This window comes from Betta splendens, chromosome 14 (assembly GCF_900634795.4).
Source record: "Betta splendens chromosome 14, fBetSpl5.4, whole genome shotgun sequence".
NCBI classification, from domain to species: domain Eukaryota; kingdom Metazoa; phylum Chordata; class Actinopteri; order Anabantiformes; family Osphronemidae; genus Betta; species Betta splendens.
In genome coordinates, this window is record NC_040894.2 from 11,560,950 (window position 1) to 11,573,619 (window position 12,670).

Genomic DNA, 12,670 nt, shown 5'->3' on the forward strand with positions numbered 1-12,670 from the left:
CAGTGACTGTACCCGGACCTGACTGGGATTACCGGAGACTGGGTCATTTGTTTCACCGTTCGCAGGTCATTATTCTAACGCTGATGACGCCGGTGCGCGGTGAGACGGACGTAACGGAGACAGCGGACGTAAATTGTGCAGTGGGAGGAGCGACGACACGAGACACGGGCGACGTCATCGAGTTGCGTCAAGTTAGCGAGAGTGAGCGGGGACAAACCCGGAAGTTTCCCGCTTTGAGCTCGTTACGATAAACCTCCGACTTGTTATGCTGCAATTAATATTAGCAACGATGCATCTTTATGTGCGCGTGGCGCATTGTCGTTGCAGCCGTTGACTGTCTCGTACTAGATCCTGTTTCGCTGCGGGACCCGGTTTGGCTTAAAGAATATTTAAACATTATTTGTGGAGACGCGGTTTTATTGTGGTTTTCTTCCGCTTTGGCGGATATTTGTTTTCTCTCGGACTCTTGACGGCGCTGCCAGCACAACCCTTAGTTGTGGGAGCCGTAGACGAGAAATTATAACACCGGGGTACGGAACCGAGCAGCCGGACTAGACGGTGCGTCGCCGGTTCTCGCTATCCCGTTATTTCACGGTGGATATGAGACACCCCGAGAGGCTCGGACCGCGCTCTTCGACCCCTCCGTGAACTTGCCAGGCGCAAAGACTTGATTGACTTCACGTATAGAAAAATCACCAGTGCGATGTTTGTACTCTTCCCAGTAAGTAGCCGTTCTTAGCATTCACTGCAGACACCGAATATAACGCGGTGGGGGTCTGTTTTCGATGGGTCTGGCTGCGGAGATGTCAGTCGCCTTCGCGGCAGCCTGATGTGCACGCTCGATCCGGCGGACGAGCTAAGTTCGCGTGGCCATGTTATTGGGGGTCGGGGCACGAGCTGCTGAGTAAATATTCAGAACGTTGTGTAATAATTTGCAGCAAAAGCTTCCTGCCCGGCGTAACCCCCCACTCATAGACTCTGTACTAAATGTAATACACAGTATAACACTAGTGGTTGACATGAGGTGTCTTATGCTGAAACTAATGCACGGGCACTTATTGTGCAGATGAAGAATGTCGTGTCCGTCCTGCAATTTCCCTCGAAAGTTATTGCTCCTTATGTCTTAACACAGTGAACGGCGCGAGTCACCGAGTTTGCAGGCGCAAGATTGAGATCACTGATCTTAAAGCGTAATCCACTTTGGCAATTAACCTTTCACCGGTCCGAGATCAGTAGGCAAGGTCACCCCTGGGTTCTCGTCTCCACAGTGCGCCGCATTTAAACCCTCAATTGAGTTGGATGTACTGAGTTCAGCGTGATGCGTTATGAGCGACGGAGACCACCGGCGCTAACGAAAAAGAGCTTATTACACAGGGACAGACTGATTTATGTAGCGGCGGTTAACTTCTTATTTATGGACTCAGGTGTGATCATCAGTAACTTTATAAAAATAGGTGTTGTTTGTTTAAAAGTCAGATATGATGTTTATAATAACTAAATAGTATTTTTTATTCATGACATTACAAATAAAGTTTTAGATCGGATAATTTCCAACGGAATACTGCATATGTTACATGACACTTATGTATAGTTGTTGCTCGAAAAAAGTCCTTTATTGCTGTAATTTTTATTTTCATGCTGTCTGCTTGATACAATCTAGACATGCACTTTAATGTGTTACTAAAATCTGCAGTTTATTGTTTTTTAATTATTTAAATTGATTAAACAAGTTATCACTAAACTTCAGCTTGTGACTTTGTATGAGTGAGAGACAAGGTGTTGGCTTTACTCAGTGTGTCCTTCAAGCATTCCTGTGCCTGTGACCTTTGGAGTGTGTCACGCAGTGTAAGGGGGAGGGTACTTGAGCAGCGTGGAGAAATCTGGATACATACAGACGCTTACGTATTTTAGGAAGGAAACATCTGTGTTACCAGTGTTCACAAATGATCAATGAGGAAGCAAGACTTTTCCAAATATGCTTTGTTTTTTGACACATGGTAATTGCTGCTGCTATTATTTAGATCATTTTTATTTTATTTCTATTTGTAAATATCTCTTAGACATGGACAGTATGTTCATTGGTCAGAATGTGCTGGTCTGCTGTTAAATTAGTGACAGAGGGTGGTGGTCGCCTTGACTTATAAAAGTTTGCTTACTTTGCAGGTGTCCTGATAAGTGCAGACCACCTTCCCAAACAACAGAACTTCATTAAGTGGCCACCAGGAGTAAGGGATACAAAGTTGCCATCCTCCAGATCTACAAACAGGTAATCTGTGACCTTTTTATGCTTATGAAACAAAATGCAATCCTGGATGTTTGTCTGATATTTGTGTTAAGCAGCCAAGTGTCACACCTGCCTCAGAATGTTCCTTTAAGGTCATGATGGACTTCAGTTGGCAGCGTTTATGCATTTTATCTTAAATGAAAAAAACATACTCGTATAGAAGAGGGTGAATGTGATATTGGCCACTATCAGGAAGTAATTCTAGCTTTTATTGCAGTCAAGAAGTTCAAAGACAATAATGCAGCAACAACATGCTTGTATATCTGCTTAGACACATTGGAAGCTTGTTTGTTTTAAACCCACAAAGGATAAAACAGACAAACTGTAAATGGAGGAGTAAGGGCATTGGCCTTTTAAGAAGTAAAAATCAATGTGAGCGTGCTTAAACTCCAGTTTGAGGAGAAAAGAGCCATCAAGGTACCCATTGAAAGGTCTCAGCGATGGCACCACTGAGCCTCTTTGTTTGGGGGGATTCTGTATTCAGCAGTGCAAAAGAAACACTCTTGCAGTTGAAGTCAAATCGAAATTTTGTATGTAACACAATTTAAGTTTCCTAAAAAAGGAACCTGCAATGAGATAATACTGAAATCACTGTAACACAATTTCAAAATACCTTTTATTGAAAATGCTTCACTTATGATTTATAAATTTCCCAAGGCTGTAAAACATGTGAAGCCATTACACAAACGTCGCCTAAATACAAATCTCTCTTGAACATGTGGGATTACGGCGTTAACCTGCTCGGAGTGTGCTTCATCTAGACTCTTTCCATCCTTTATCGCGCTCCAGCTGTTCGGGAGAGCAGATTGTGGCCCGGCCCATCTCGACGCACGGCCAGCGCGAGCTAACAGGCGCTGCCAGTGCGCAAAGCGCTCCTCTGTCAAACGCGTGCCATGTTCTCACGCTGCGGGGAGACTTAAGCTGTGTGCCAGTCAAAACTATCAGGTAAGATGCAGCGTGGCCCGGGTTAGAGAGACGGAAATACACCGGGGCGGCGGGAGGAGAGTGTCGTCCAGCAGGACTACTGCTAGCCGCTGCTAGCTTAGTTAGCGAAGTGTAGCTAACGCAAAGGATCATAATCCGAGCTAATGCTAACTCAAAACCAAACACACTGGTGGCTGTTACATTAGTTTACAGGACGACGCGTCCCTGGTGAATGGCACGACGCGAGACCCCAATGCGTGTAGAAGCTGTGTGTTTGAACAAGCACGCGATTGCAAAGCCTTTATAGTGACATTTAAAAAGCACGACTTTCTTCTTGGTCATCGATTGCTACAGCAGATGTTGCTCCGACCAGCGGTGCACATGGTTGGGGGGTTGTGTGTGTGTGGGGGGGGGGGTTGAACTGGCAGCACTGAACAAACTGAATAACACAATTGATTATCTGACATTATGCACCAGCGCTGATACACTGTCAGAGTCATTCATTGGGGTTGTAAAATCAGCCCATGTAGGCTAAACTTTAAACAGGCTTGGGTTACTGTGGCCCCCTGCGACTTGTCAAATAGTGCTACAATCAGGTCCACAGGGGCAAACTCCAAGTAACCCGCTACAATAAGGTTAGATTATCTGCTCTAGCAATAAATATGATAAAAGCATACTTGTTTTGCGGTTAATCGTATGCAGCGTTTTAGTAGCGAGTCCCCATTCTGTGTTACACAGTGTACTGGAAATTTAAAGCAATGCAAAGCATCTCATCAGATGGAGCTGGAGTCTTATTAGTATGATATTTATAGACGTGTCCTCTCTTAAGGAAATGCACTTTGTGATAACTGTACTTGTCTGCAGGTGCTTCACTTCCTGTATCATTCATTGTTTCCACATGTGAAATTGGGCATTTTATCCTAGCAGATTTGTGTAATGGTCCGTGAGGGTCACTGCCACGCACTATCCCTGCAGTTAGAGTATCCTGACCCTGATAATCAGCAATAGGTGGGGTGTGGTAGTTGGAAAATAAGCAGGACAGTGGCCCCCGAGGACCAGGGTTTGTCACACGTCTTCTATGGTGCCCAGTCTTTGGCTGCTAAAACACAGCCAGATTATTGCCATGGAGTTGCTCAAGAAGTGTCTTGGCCGAGTGACTAATATCGTGATCATGCTCCAAGGGGGAACCATCATCTCAGTCTAAGGTTACACGCAGTGTGCTCTGAAGCAGGTTTTCTCAGAGGATCCTTTTCTTTAGGTCCAAGCAGACACTTGTGCCTTCGGAATAGCTTTGATAGATGACTGCTGCTGAAATGGTTGCCCGTTTGACAGGATCCACATCTCTGTGGAGGACTTTAACTCTGTTTTAGTGACTGCTGTCAACCGGCATTCCCCTCCTGACCAAGCCACTACTTAGTGCGGTACTTACTGAATAGTTTCAAATGTATACTCTTTCACAATTATTGAGGTCACTGTGTTCCTGGAAACACAGAGCTTTAGAAATATGTGACCTTTCTCCAATTCGTATGTTATCTTGGAGCTGTGCAGAGAGTTCCTTGGACCTCGTAGTTTGGTTTTGGTCTTGACATGAAGTGTGAATTGTGAGATCTTGTATACACTGATTTATGTACCTAAGCAATGTTAAGCCATTTTTTGTTATAGTTGGGCTCCATTAAAGTTGTAGACTATTGGTATTAAATATACTGATACACGCCAGTATCAAAATAATATTTCTTGTGATTCTACATTTGTCATGAAGACAGTCAATATTTTTTTAACTTCTGCTACACATGGTGGTGCTACAGAACTAACATGTGTCAAAGTGTGTTAGCTGTAATAACATTAAAGCTACATAATCCCACAACATTGCAATTTATCAATTTTTGAATATATCTTACAATTTAAACAATGTCATAACAGGTTTGTGTTGACACCTTTGGATTTCTATTGTCACTTATACTGACTACACTTATACATATGTGCTACAGTACGGTGAAATTACTGTAAGGATTAGACTACGGTAGCTACTGTAATCAAGACTTTTGGATTTCCAGCACTTGAATACAGTAAAAGCTGCTAGGGGATGATTATGGATGAGAAACGTACAAGTAATTTTTTTTGGTTTTAACAGGATTAAGGCTATTTAGGCTTTAAATATGCCACCTCATTGTCTTCATGCAGTGATCTATTAACGTGGAACAAAAGCACAATAGAGTAAGGCTTTGCATTAATACAGCTACTGATGAGCCCAAGCCTAGAGACATGTCATAGATGACTATTAATGCCACTGCCCTCATGCTCACCTTTGACCTTTCACATTTTCAACACCTGAAATCCATTGATAAAAGTTTAACATCAGTGGAGGCTTCAGTTCTGAAATGTCAATGAGTTTGGTTATTAAGTAACTTTCGAGGCTGCGTTCAACATGTGGGGATGTGACTTTACTGACCTTCCTGGGTAATTCTCTAAGAGATCACACTGCTTTTATGTAACTTGTCTTGTATAAATCCAATGCAGCGTGTCATTTATATTAAATTATCAAGATCATCTCATTAGGCCCAAATGACTCTTTATGATAAAAAATGCTGGCTTTTTATTAATGTAAATAACAGATTTAGTTCTTCATACGTGCACTTGTCTTTCATTGGCCGGTTGGTACAGCACTTACTGACTCACTTACACATACATTATGTGTCTGAGTGGGGGGAGGAGGACGGTTTATGAGCAGAACAACCTTCATTGTCTCCTTGACTATTTTAATGTCTAGAAATGTCACAGGCACAAGGCACCACACCGCTTAATGAAAATAGTAACGCCACACCAAGAACACCAGGTTAAAGAACAATCAAGGCAACATCACTTTTGGGATGTTAATGCAAAATCTTTGTACTTTTCAGAATCCACACATCAGCACAAATGTTTATGTGACGTGGTTAGCTGTTGCTGGTAATGTATGGCAGGCTAATCTTGCTTTACCTGTGGCCAGAGGTTGGTCTTAATAAGACAAAGTTTACTCTTCAGGTTAAATTACTGTTACTGTTTTTATCTGTTGCTTGTTACCTCCTGGTTCCTGTATTTATACTCAAACCAACCCACATGAATACATTGTAGTCGCAAGTACAAACAATAATGGTTGGTGTAAAGACTTGACTGCCCTGGGGTGTTGGGTTGTATGAAGGCATAGATGTTAGATAAAGGTTATATGTCTTTATCTACTTGACCTTTCTGTGTTTTTTTTTTTTGTCCCCTCTAGACATCATGTCTTCCAGAGAGCGTCGGACAGACGTCTACATAAAGGCAGAGCCAAGCAGTCCAGAAGGAGGCGGGGGAGGCCGGACCAGTCCCGGTGGGGCCTCGTCAGACTCCTCTCAGAGCGGAGGAGGAGGAACCAGAGGAGACGGCGCTAAACGTTACTCGCCGCCGCTCTACACACCAGCCCTGCGTTGCCACTTCAAAGACGAGGGCGGCGATGGGGCCGAGGAGAGCTCCACCGGAAATGGAGCCGGGCGCTGCAAGTACGCCCTGAGCACGCTGCCCAAGAGGCTGTGTTTAGTGTGTGGGGACGTGGCCTCAGGTTACCACTATGGCGTGGCGTCATGCGAGGCCTGCAAGGCGTTCTTTAAGAGAACCATCCAAGGTGGGTGATGGGGTCCAATTCAAGTTTTTGCAGAACAACCAGTGAAAACCTGTATTTCATTGTTATTACAGAAAATGTTGCCAAACCCTGCGGCATATAAGTATTGTTTTTCTGCACATTGGAAAAGATCATTGTGAACTGTTTTATCGCTTAACTGGCTTAACTCCTAACGATGCTAATTATTTTGCACAAAAAGACCCTGAGCAATGTTCTCTCCAGCCTGTATAGCTGCAGTGCAGAACATTAAGAATAAACAAGGCAGAATAAATTATTTGGCCTCAGTAATTGAATGAAATCCATTTTATTACCATCCTATTATCACCTGGAACCATTTAAAGTGTCCTCACTAACTTTACTGGCAACATTGTCAGAGCAATATCTGAGTGACGAAGGACCCACATCATGTCCTAATGGTGTTATTGTTTGACATGCTTCAGTTCACTATCACTACAACCACCCCAGTGTGTTTTTACCAACACTTAGAAATGAATAAACTGTGTAGTTTAGCTCATTTGGTGTAAGCCTTGGGAGTATTTGTTTGTACAAATATTTGTATATTATTAATAATAACTGCATGAATCAGTAATTCACTGTAAATTTCCTTTTATCCTCAATAGGTAACATTGAATACAGCTGCCCAGCATCAAATGAGTGCGAGATCACCAAAAGGCGCAGAAAGGCTTGCCAGGCATGCCGCTTCACCAAGTGCCTCAAAGTAGGCATGCTGAAAGAGGGTGAGTGTCTGAGGTTTGCAGAACCTGTCAGTCAGTCCTTGGTAGCATGTATGAAGGGGCCAGTGTTCATATTCCTATTCATTTATTCTTTCATATAAGCTTAATTACACCTCTGCGCAGGGGTCCGTCTTGACAGGGTCCGGGGTGGAAGACAGAAGTACAAAAGGCGTCCAGAAGTAGAGAATGCAACGTACCAGAGTGCCCCTCTGCCTCTGACTAAGGAGAATGAAAAAGGTGGGATTTGTATGATGGTATTTAAATCATTAATCTGTGTTCAACATCTGTGAAAGCTGAATCTGTGCATTCAGCTTTCACACTGACTGTATTTGTCATTTGACCTATAATAAATGTTTGAGAAAGGACTTTACTTTTACTTTTTGTGCCGTAAGCGTCGTCATACTGATAGGTATTTGTGATTTGGAACAATTCTTTGCTGGCAGCCAAGACTAAAGTTTTCCCTCAAAATGCAACACACAAACCAAAGGTGCCCAAAACCTACAAGAAACAGAATCAACGGAGCAAATCCATGGGAAATTATTAGAAAACAGCACCATCTACTGTGAATCAGTGATACTGTGATTAGTGGCTTTACTTTGCAGTGAATCATGCAAATTTGTACAAATCTCAGTGACCTCTGGGCTTTTTTGATTGTGCACCATACAGGTTCCTCCAACATCATTGTGTCCCACCTCCTAGTGGCCGAGCCAGAAAAGCTCTTTGCCATGCCTGACCCCCTGCAGCCCGACACGGCCCAGCGGACTCTCACGACCCTTTGTGACCTCGCTGACCGTGAGCTGGTTGTGATCATTGGCTGGGCCAAACACATTCCAGGTGAGGGATGTGGGGAGGATAGATGAGAAGATGAGAGGCGGTGACTTCATTGGTAAAACAATACAGCTGAACTGATTCTGTGCCTGTACTATTACGCTGGAGTTCACCTGTGTTTGCTGTATCAGCTGACACCAGCTTTCCAGTTGACCTCCTTTCATTGACACGTCTCTCTTCCTCCTCAGGCTTTCTGTCACTGTCCCTAGCTGACCAGATGTCAGTGCTGCAGTCCGTGTGGCTGGAGGTGCTGGTGCTGGGTGTAGCGTACCGCTCGCTTGGCTGTGAGGATGAGGTGGTGTTCGCAGAGGATTTTGTCCTCGACGAAGAGATGTCCCGTGTTGCAGGACTGACCGAGCTAAATGCAGCAATTAGCCAACTTGCTCGCCGTTTCCGGGCCCTGAACGTGGACCGGGAGGAATTTGTCATGCTAAAAGCCATCGCACTCACTAACTCAGGTACTAAGCTTGCGCTGTGTAGAGTCATTGAGGCAACTGCATCATCACTTTGATGCACTGTTAGTTGTGTCTAATAATTAGTTTCCTCCTGTCATGTTGGATCTCAGTATAACACAATATAATCTCCAAACTACCTGAAATACACCTTAACTTATCAGTTTCATCCTAAAGGCACAATAGGTGTAATAAAGGCTATTCTTAGTGGTTCTTACAAAATTATCTCTTCACTAACACATTCCTCAGAAGTGCATTTAAGATTACTGTCAACTTCAGATAGAGGGGCATGTGCTGTTTGTGGTACAGATCCACTGTTTGTCTAAAACAAAGGCTGACTATAGTTTTAGTCAGCCATCCTGATTTTTACAGGATTTTATGTGAGATGATGTACCTACACTATACATTGACCTGCCATGTGCCCTTTGTTGCTCTGTCAGACTCCGTTTACATCGAGGACATGGAAGCTGTGCAGAAGCTGCGGGATCTCCTCCACCAGGCCCTGCTGGAGCTGGAATGTCAGCGGCGCCCAGACGACCCTCAGCGGGCCGGACGCCTCCTCTTAACGTTGCCTCTCCTCCGACAGACTGCCGGTCGCGCTCTCACCACCTTCTACAGCATCAAGACCCGCGGAGGCGTACCCATGCACAAACTGTTCCTGGAGATGCTGGAAGCCATGATGGATTCTCCCTAAAGTGGAAAACAACAGAGGCAAAAAAAAGGATGCGGGAAAAGACCCAGCAGAGATCTAGTCCTCAACAGTGGTTGATGAGGAAGGAAAAACTTTATTAAGAGAGTTGATGAGGGAAATGATCATTTTACCCTTCAGGCTACATGAAGAAAATTGGAAAAGAGAATTGTCATCATTATCCTGAAGTGGGAATTGCTCCTTTACTCCAAGATGTAACTGCCAAATGTCGGTATAAGGCTCAACGATCCAAGACTGAAAACATTTAACATTGTCAGAAAACTTCCGTTTTAAGTGTTCCATCACAAAATTAGTCTGCAGTTGCGTAACCACCAAAAGAACATTGTTTTGGTACTCAAGAACTGACTGCAACCATGTGGCTTTTGAACTTCATGAAATAATGCAACGTCTACTTATGAAAGCCATAATGACATAACCAGTGAGAGACTCAACGGTCTAGTGTGGGGTCACATTGACATGCACAGAGTGCTTGTGTTCACTATAGTACAGTGTGCCGTTGTAGGCAAATTATTAGGAGTTACTTGCAATATGTTATAAGCAATATAACGATTGATTATTGCCACATTTTAAATGTGGATAAAAAGGGGGGGCATCTACGTCTGCGTGTGACCAGTAGTTCTCCACTCTCCGGACCCCTAATGCTGGTTCTTCTTTTTTTTTTTTGGTATTTGGGTGCCAGGAGATTTGAAATTGTGGTAGGAGAAGAAAACAGCAGCACTTACATGGGTTGAACTGGAGCTGGGGAACTAGTGGTGTACATAATAGGTGCAGGTTTCTTTATAGAAGGTTGTGCAATTGACTTGTAGTCCAGTAAAGGTGCATTTGAAGACTGTGCCCTCTACCTGGAAGGTAAGACGTTCAGTGTTTTATGTCGGCGCACACGGAGCAAGCATGTGCGTACTTGTGCAGTCAAGGCCAACGAGCTACACCGAGATCAGGGAAGAATCCAAATCTGACATTAAAGCCAGTTTGGCAGCATCAGTGGTGAGAAAATATAAACAGGCCTCCATTGGCTTTTTTTTTATTTTTTTTTTTTTTATAAAATCCTCCACTAAATCTAACCACTATCTTTTTTTTTACCTGTTTCATTTCTGGGCTATAATCTGTAACACTAATCCATATGATTGATAGGTTTAAAAGGTTTTGCTGCTTTTTCTGCAGCAGCGAAAAACGTTGCGTAAGAGATCGCCGATGTTTCTACGCAGGAACCCTCGCTTTGTGTATATGTGTAAAAACCTGCCCGCCAAGGGCTCGCAGCAACAAGAAATGCAACTCAGTCGACATCTTCCTCCCGGATGTTGAAAACCTGTCTGAAAACATCCTGAAGGTCATTGTTTGGGCGGTTTCTATACCTACAGTATGTACGATTCCTATAGTAAGCTTCACATGCGACGCAGAGCTACCAGATACCTAAAAGTAACGTAGTGGCCGGAGGGTCGTTTTAGCCATGTACAGTTCCATTAAAAGAAACGGACATGCAATTTATAGTGGAACATAATAAAGCCAGCAAATGTGATACAATTTGCCCATTACAATTATATTTGTGCAGCTCACGGTGTTGACATTTGTAAAGACTTGAAATGTGCTTTTTCATACATTTTTACTTTTTAGGATTTAGGGTATTTTATTGACATTGTGGCCGTTGTGGGTTTGGGGTTGGTATGGAGGTTTTTAATCATTATATATTGAATGCTATTTTTTTTTTTTATGTTAAGCATTTGTGTTTTCGGGAACCGATTGTCGTTTGGGGAACAATTTCCATGGCTCTATAGATCCAGCAGCAGCATGGTGAGGCTACAGAGGGCTACCTCAGGAGGCAGAGAAAGCCATTGAATGTCCTGCAGTTGTGCAAACACCTGAAATGACGTTTTCTCCTGTCATTATACTTCTAAGGTGTATATGGCGCAATAACGTGCTTTAGATGATGCCTCTCACACTGGAGGGCAGGCTTCTAGCCGACACGGTTTCACAGGCGTAATGCTGCAGCTTGAAAACAGCAGAGGTCATTAGCAGCAGTTCAAACTGAAAACAGTTCAGCGTCGTAACGTGTGTTATTTTTGCCACAACCAGCACAGCGGAGCAGGGATTGTGTCACCTGGGTTTGTTCGTTACAGCTTTTGTGTTCCAGTCATCTGAAATGTTTTGGTCTGTGATTTGTTCACCGAACAGTAAATATGATTTCTGAAGCAAACAAATAAACAACAGGATTATTGGTTGAGAGCTGTTAAAGGTTTTGTCTTTTACACATAGGTACATTTTACTTTCATTAACAGACAGATGTTTTAGGTACATGGGCTTAGGGTACAGGCAGGGTCATTTGCCGTGTCACTGTTAATTATACAGTCATTTGTAGTTTCTATTAAATGTGCAAATTAATATAAATGAGCAATACAATAAATTACCAAACCTCACATTTCCTTGTATAGCCACACTGTACATTTAACATTGCCAGTTATATTGACAAATAGCTACTAAACGTTATATTATTTAGAAGTTCAAATCAATGTTTGTATTTTGAAAGACTATTTAAATGATTAAATTCTATTTTTTACTCAATTTACTGTTGTTTGTTGACGCTGCTTTATTTTTGTGTGTTACTGGCTGTGAACCTCTGTGTGTAGGCTTTTTGTTTCCATTTAAATGAAACAGTTGATGTCCCTTGTCTAAACATGTCCACATGAAAATCACTGTGAAATAAGTGATATTTTCCACTGTCTGATAAAGCAGGGGGTGGATTCTTGTAGGTGCTTTGTGTTGTGGAATAAACGGACACACCAACACCACATATTACTTAGTGTCATCTCTTCGTGTGGATGTTTGTGTATTTGTATCGGACGATATTAAACATCACTGATTTAGATGATCTGCGACCGTCCAGGTGCTCGAACACCTGAAGTGACGTTACCCGTGAAGGTCGTAATTGTCTTAACAAGCAAACGTGTGTTTATATGTCACTGTTGCCCTCATCTATGACTGCAGGCCTGACCGGACAGGTTTACCTGGTCTGATGTTTATATAAAGAGGTTAGTAATTATATTATTATTCTATGACCAATCCCCGGGCTCCACCTTTGACGGTTTAGCATCAGCACAGCACCTCAAACAC

General features: G+C 43.1%; 1 protein-coding gene across 2 annotated transcripts; it reads left to right on the top strand.

Moving 5' to 3' along the window:
• The first annotated feature begins 218 nt into the window (after positions 1–218).
• Positions 219–12,348, top strand: esrra (estrogen-related receptor alpha). Of its 2 annotated transcripts, XM_041073624.2 has the most exons (9): positions 219–721; positions 2,164–2,266; positions 3,074–3,229; positions 6,462–6,845; positions 7,463–7,579; positions 7,700–7,813; positions 8,243–8,410; positions 8,593–8,862; positions 9,297–12,348. In XM_041073624.2, exons 4-9 carry the CDS (start codon positions 6,467–6,469, stop codon positions 9,548–9,550), a joined length of 1,302 nt encoding a protein of 433 aa, XP_040929558.1. In that variant the 5' UTR covers positions 219–721; positions 2,164–2,266; positions 3,074–3,229; positions 6,462–6,466; the 3' UTR covers positions 9,551–12,348. The 2 variants fall into 2 exon arrangements, with proteins under 2 accessions (XP_040929558.1, XP_029029465.1); XM_029173632.3 differs by lacking the exon at positions 3,074–3,229 and having other exon boundaries at positions 220–721.
• The last annotated feature ends 322 nt before the right edge of the window (positions 12,349–12,670 follow it).

What these genes read in the sequence shown, in the direction of transcription:
- esrra (XM_041073624.2), top strand. Translation starts at nt 6,467, where the DNA reads ATGTCTTCCAGAGAGCGTCGGACAGACGTCTACATAAAGGCAGAGCCA. An exon ending in CTTTAAGAGAACCATCCAAG is followed by an intron (nt 6,846 to 7,462) that starts GTGGGTGATGGG and finishes TATCCTCAATAG; the next exon opens with GTAACATTGAATACAGCTGC. An exon ending in CTGGGCCAAACACATTCCAG is followed by an intron (nt 8,411 to 8,592) that starts GTGAGGGATGTG and finishes CTTCCTCCTCAG; the next exon opens with GCTTTCTGTCACTGTCCCTA.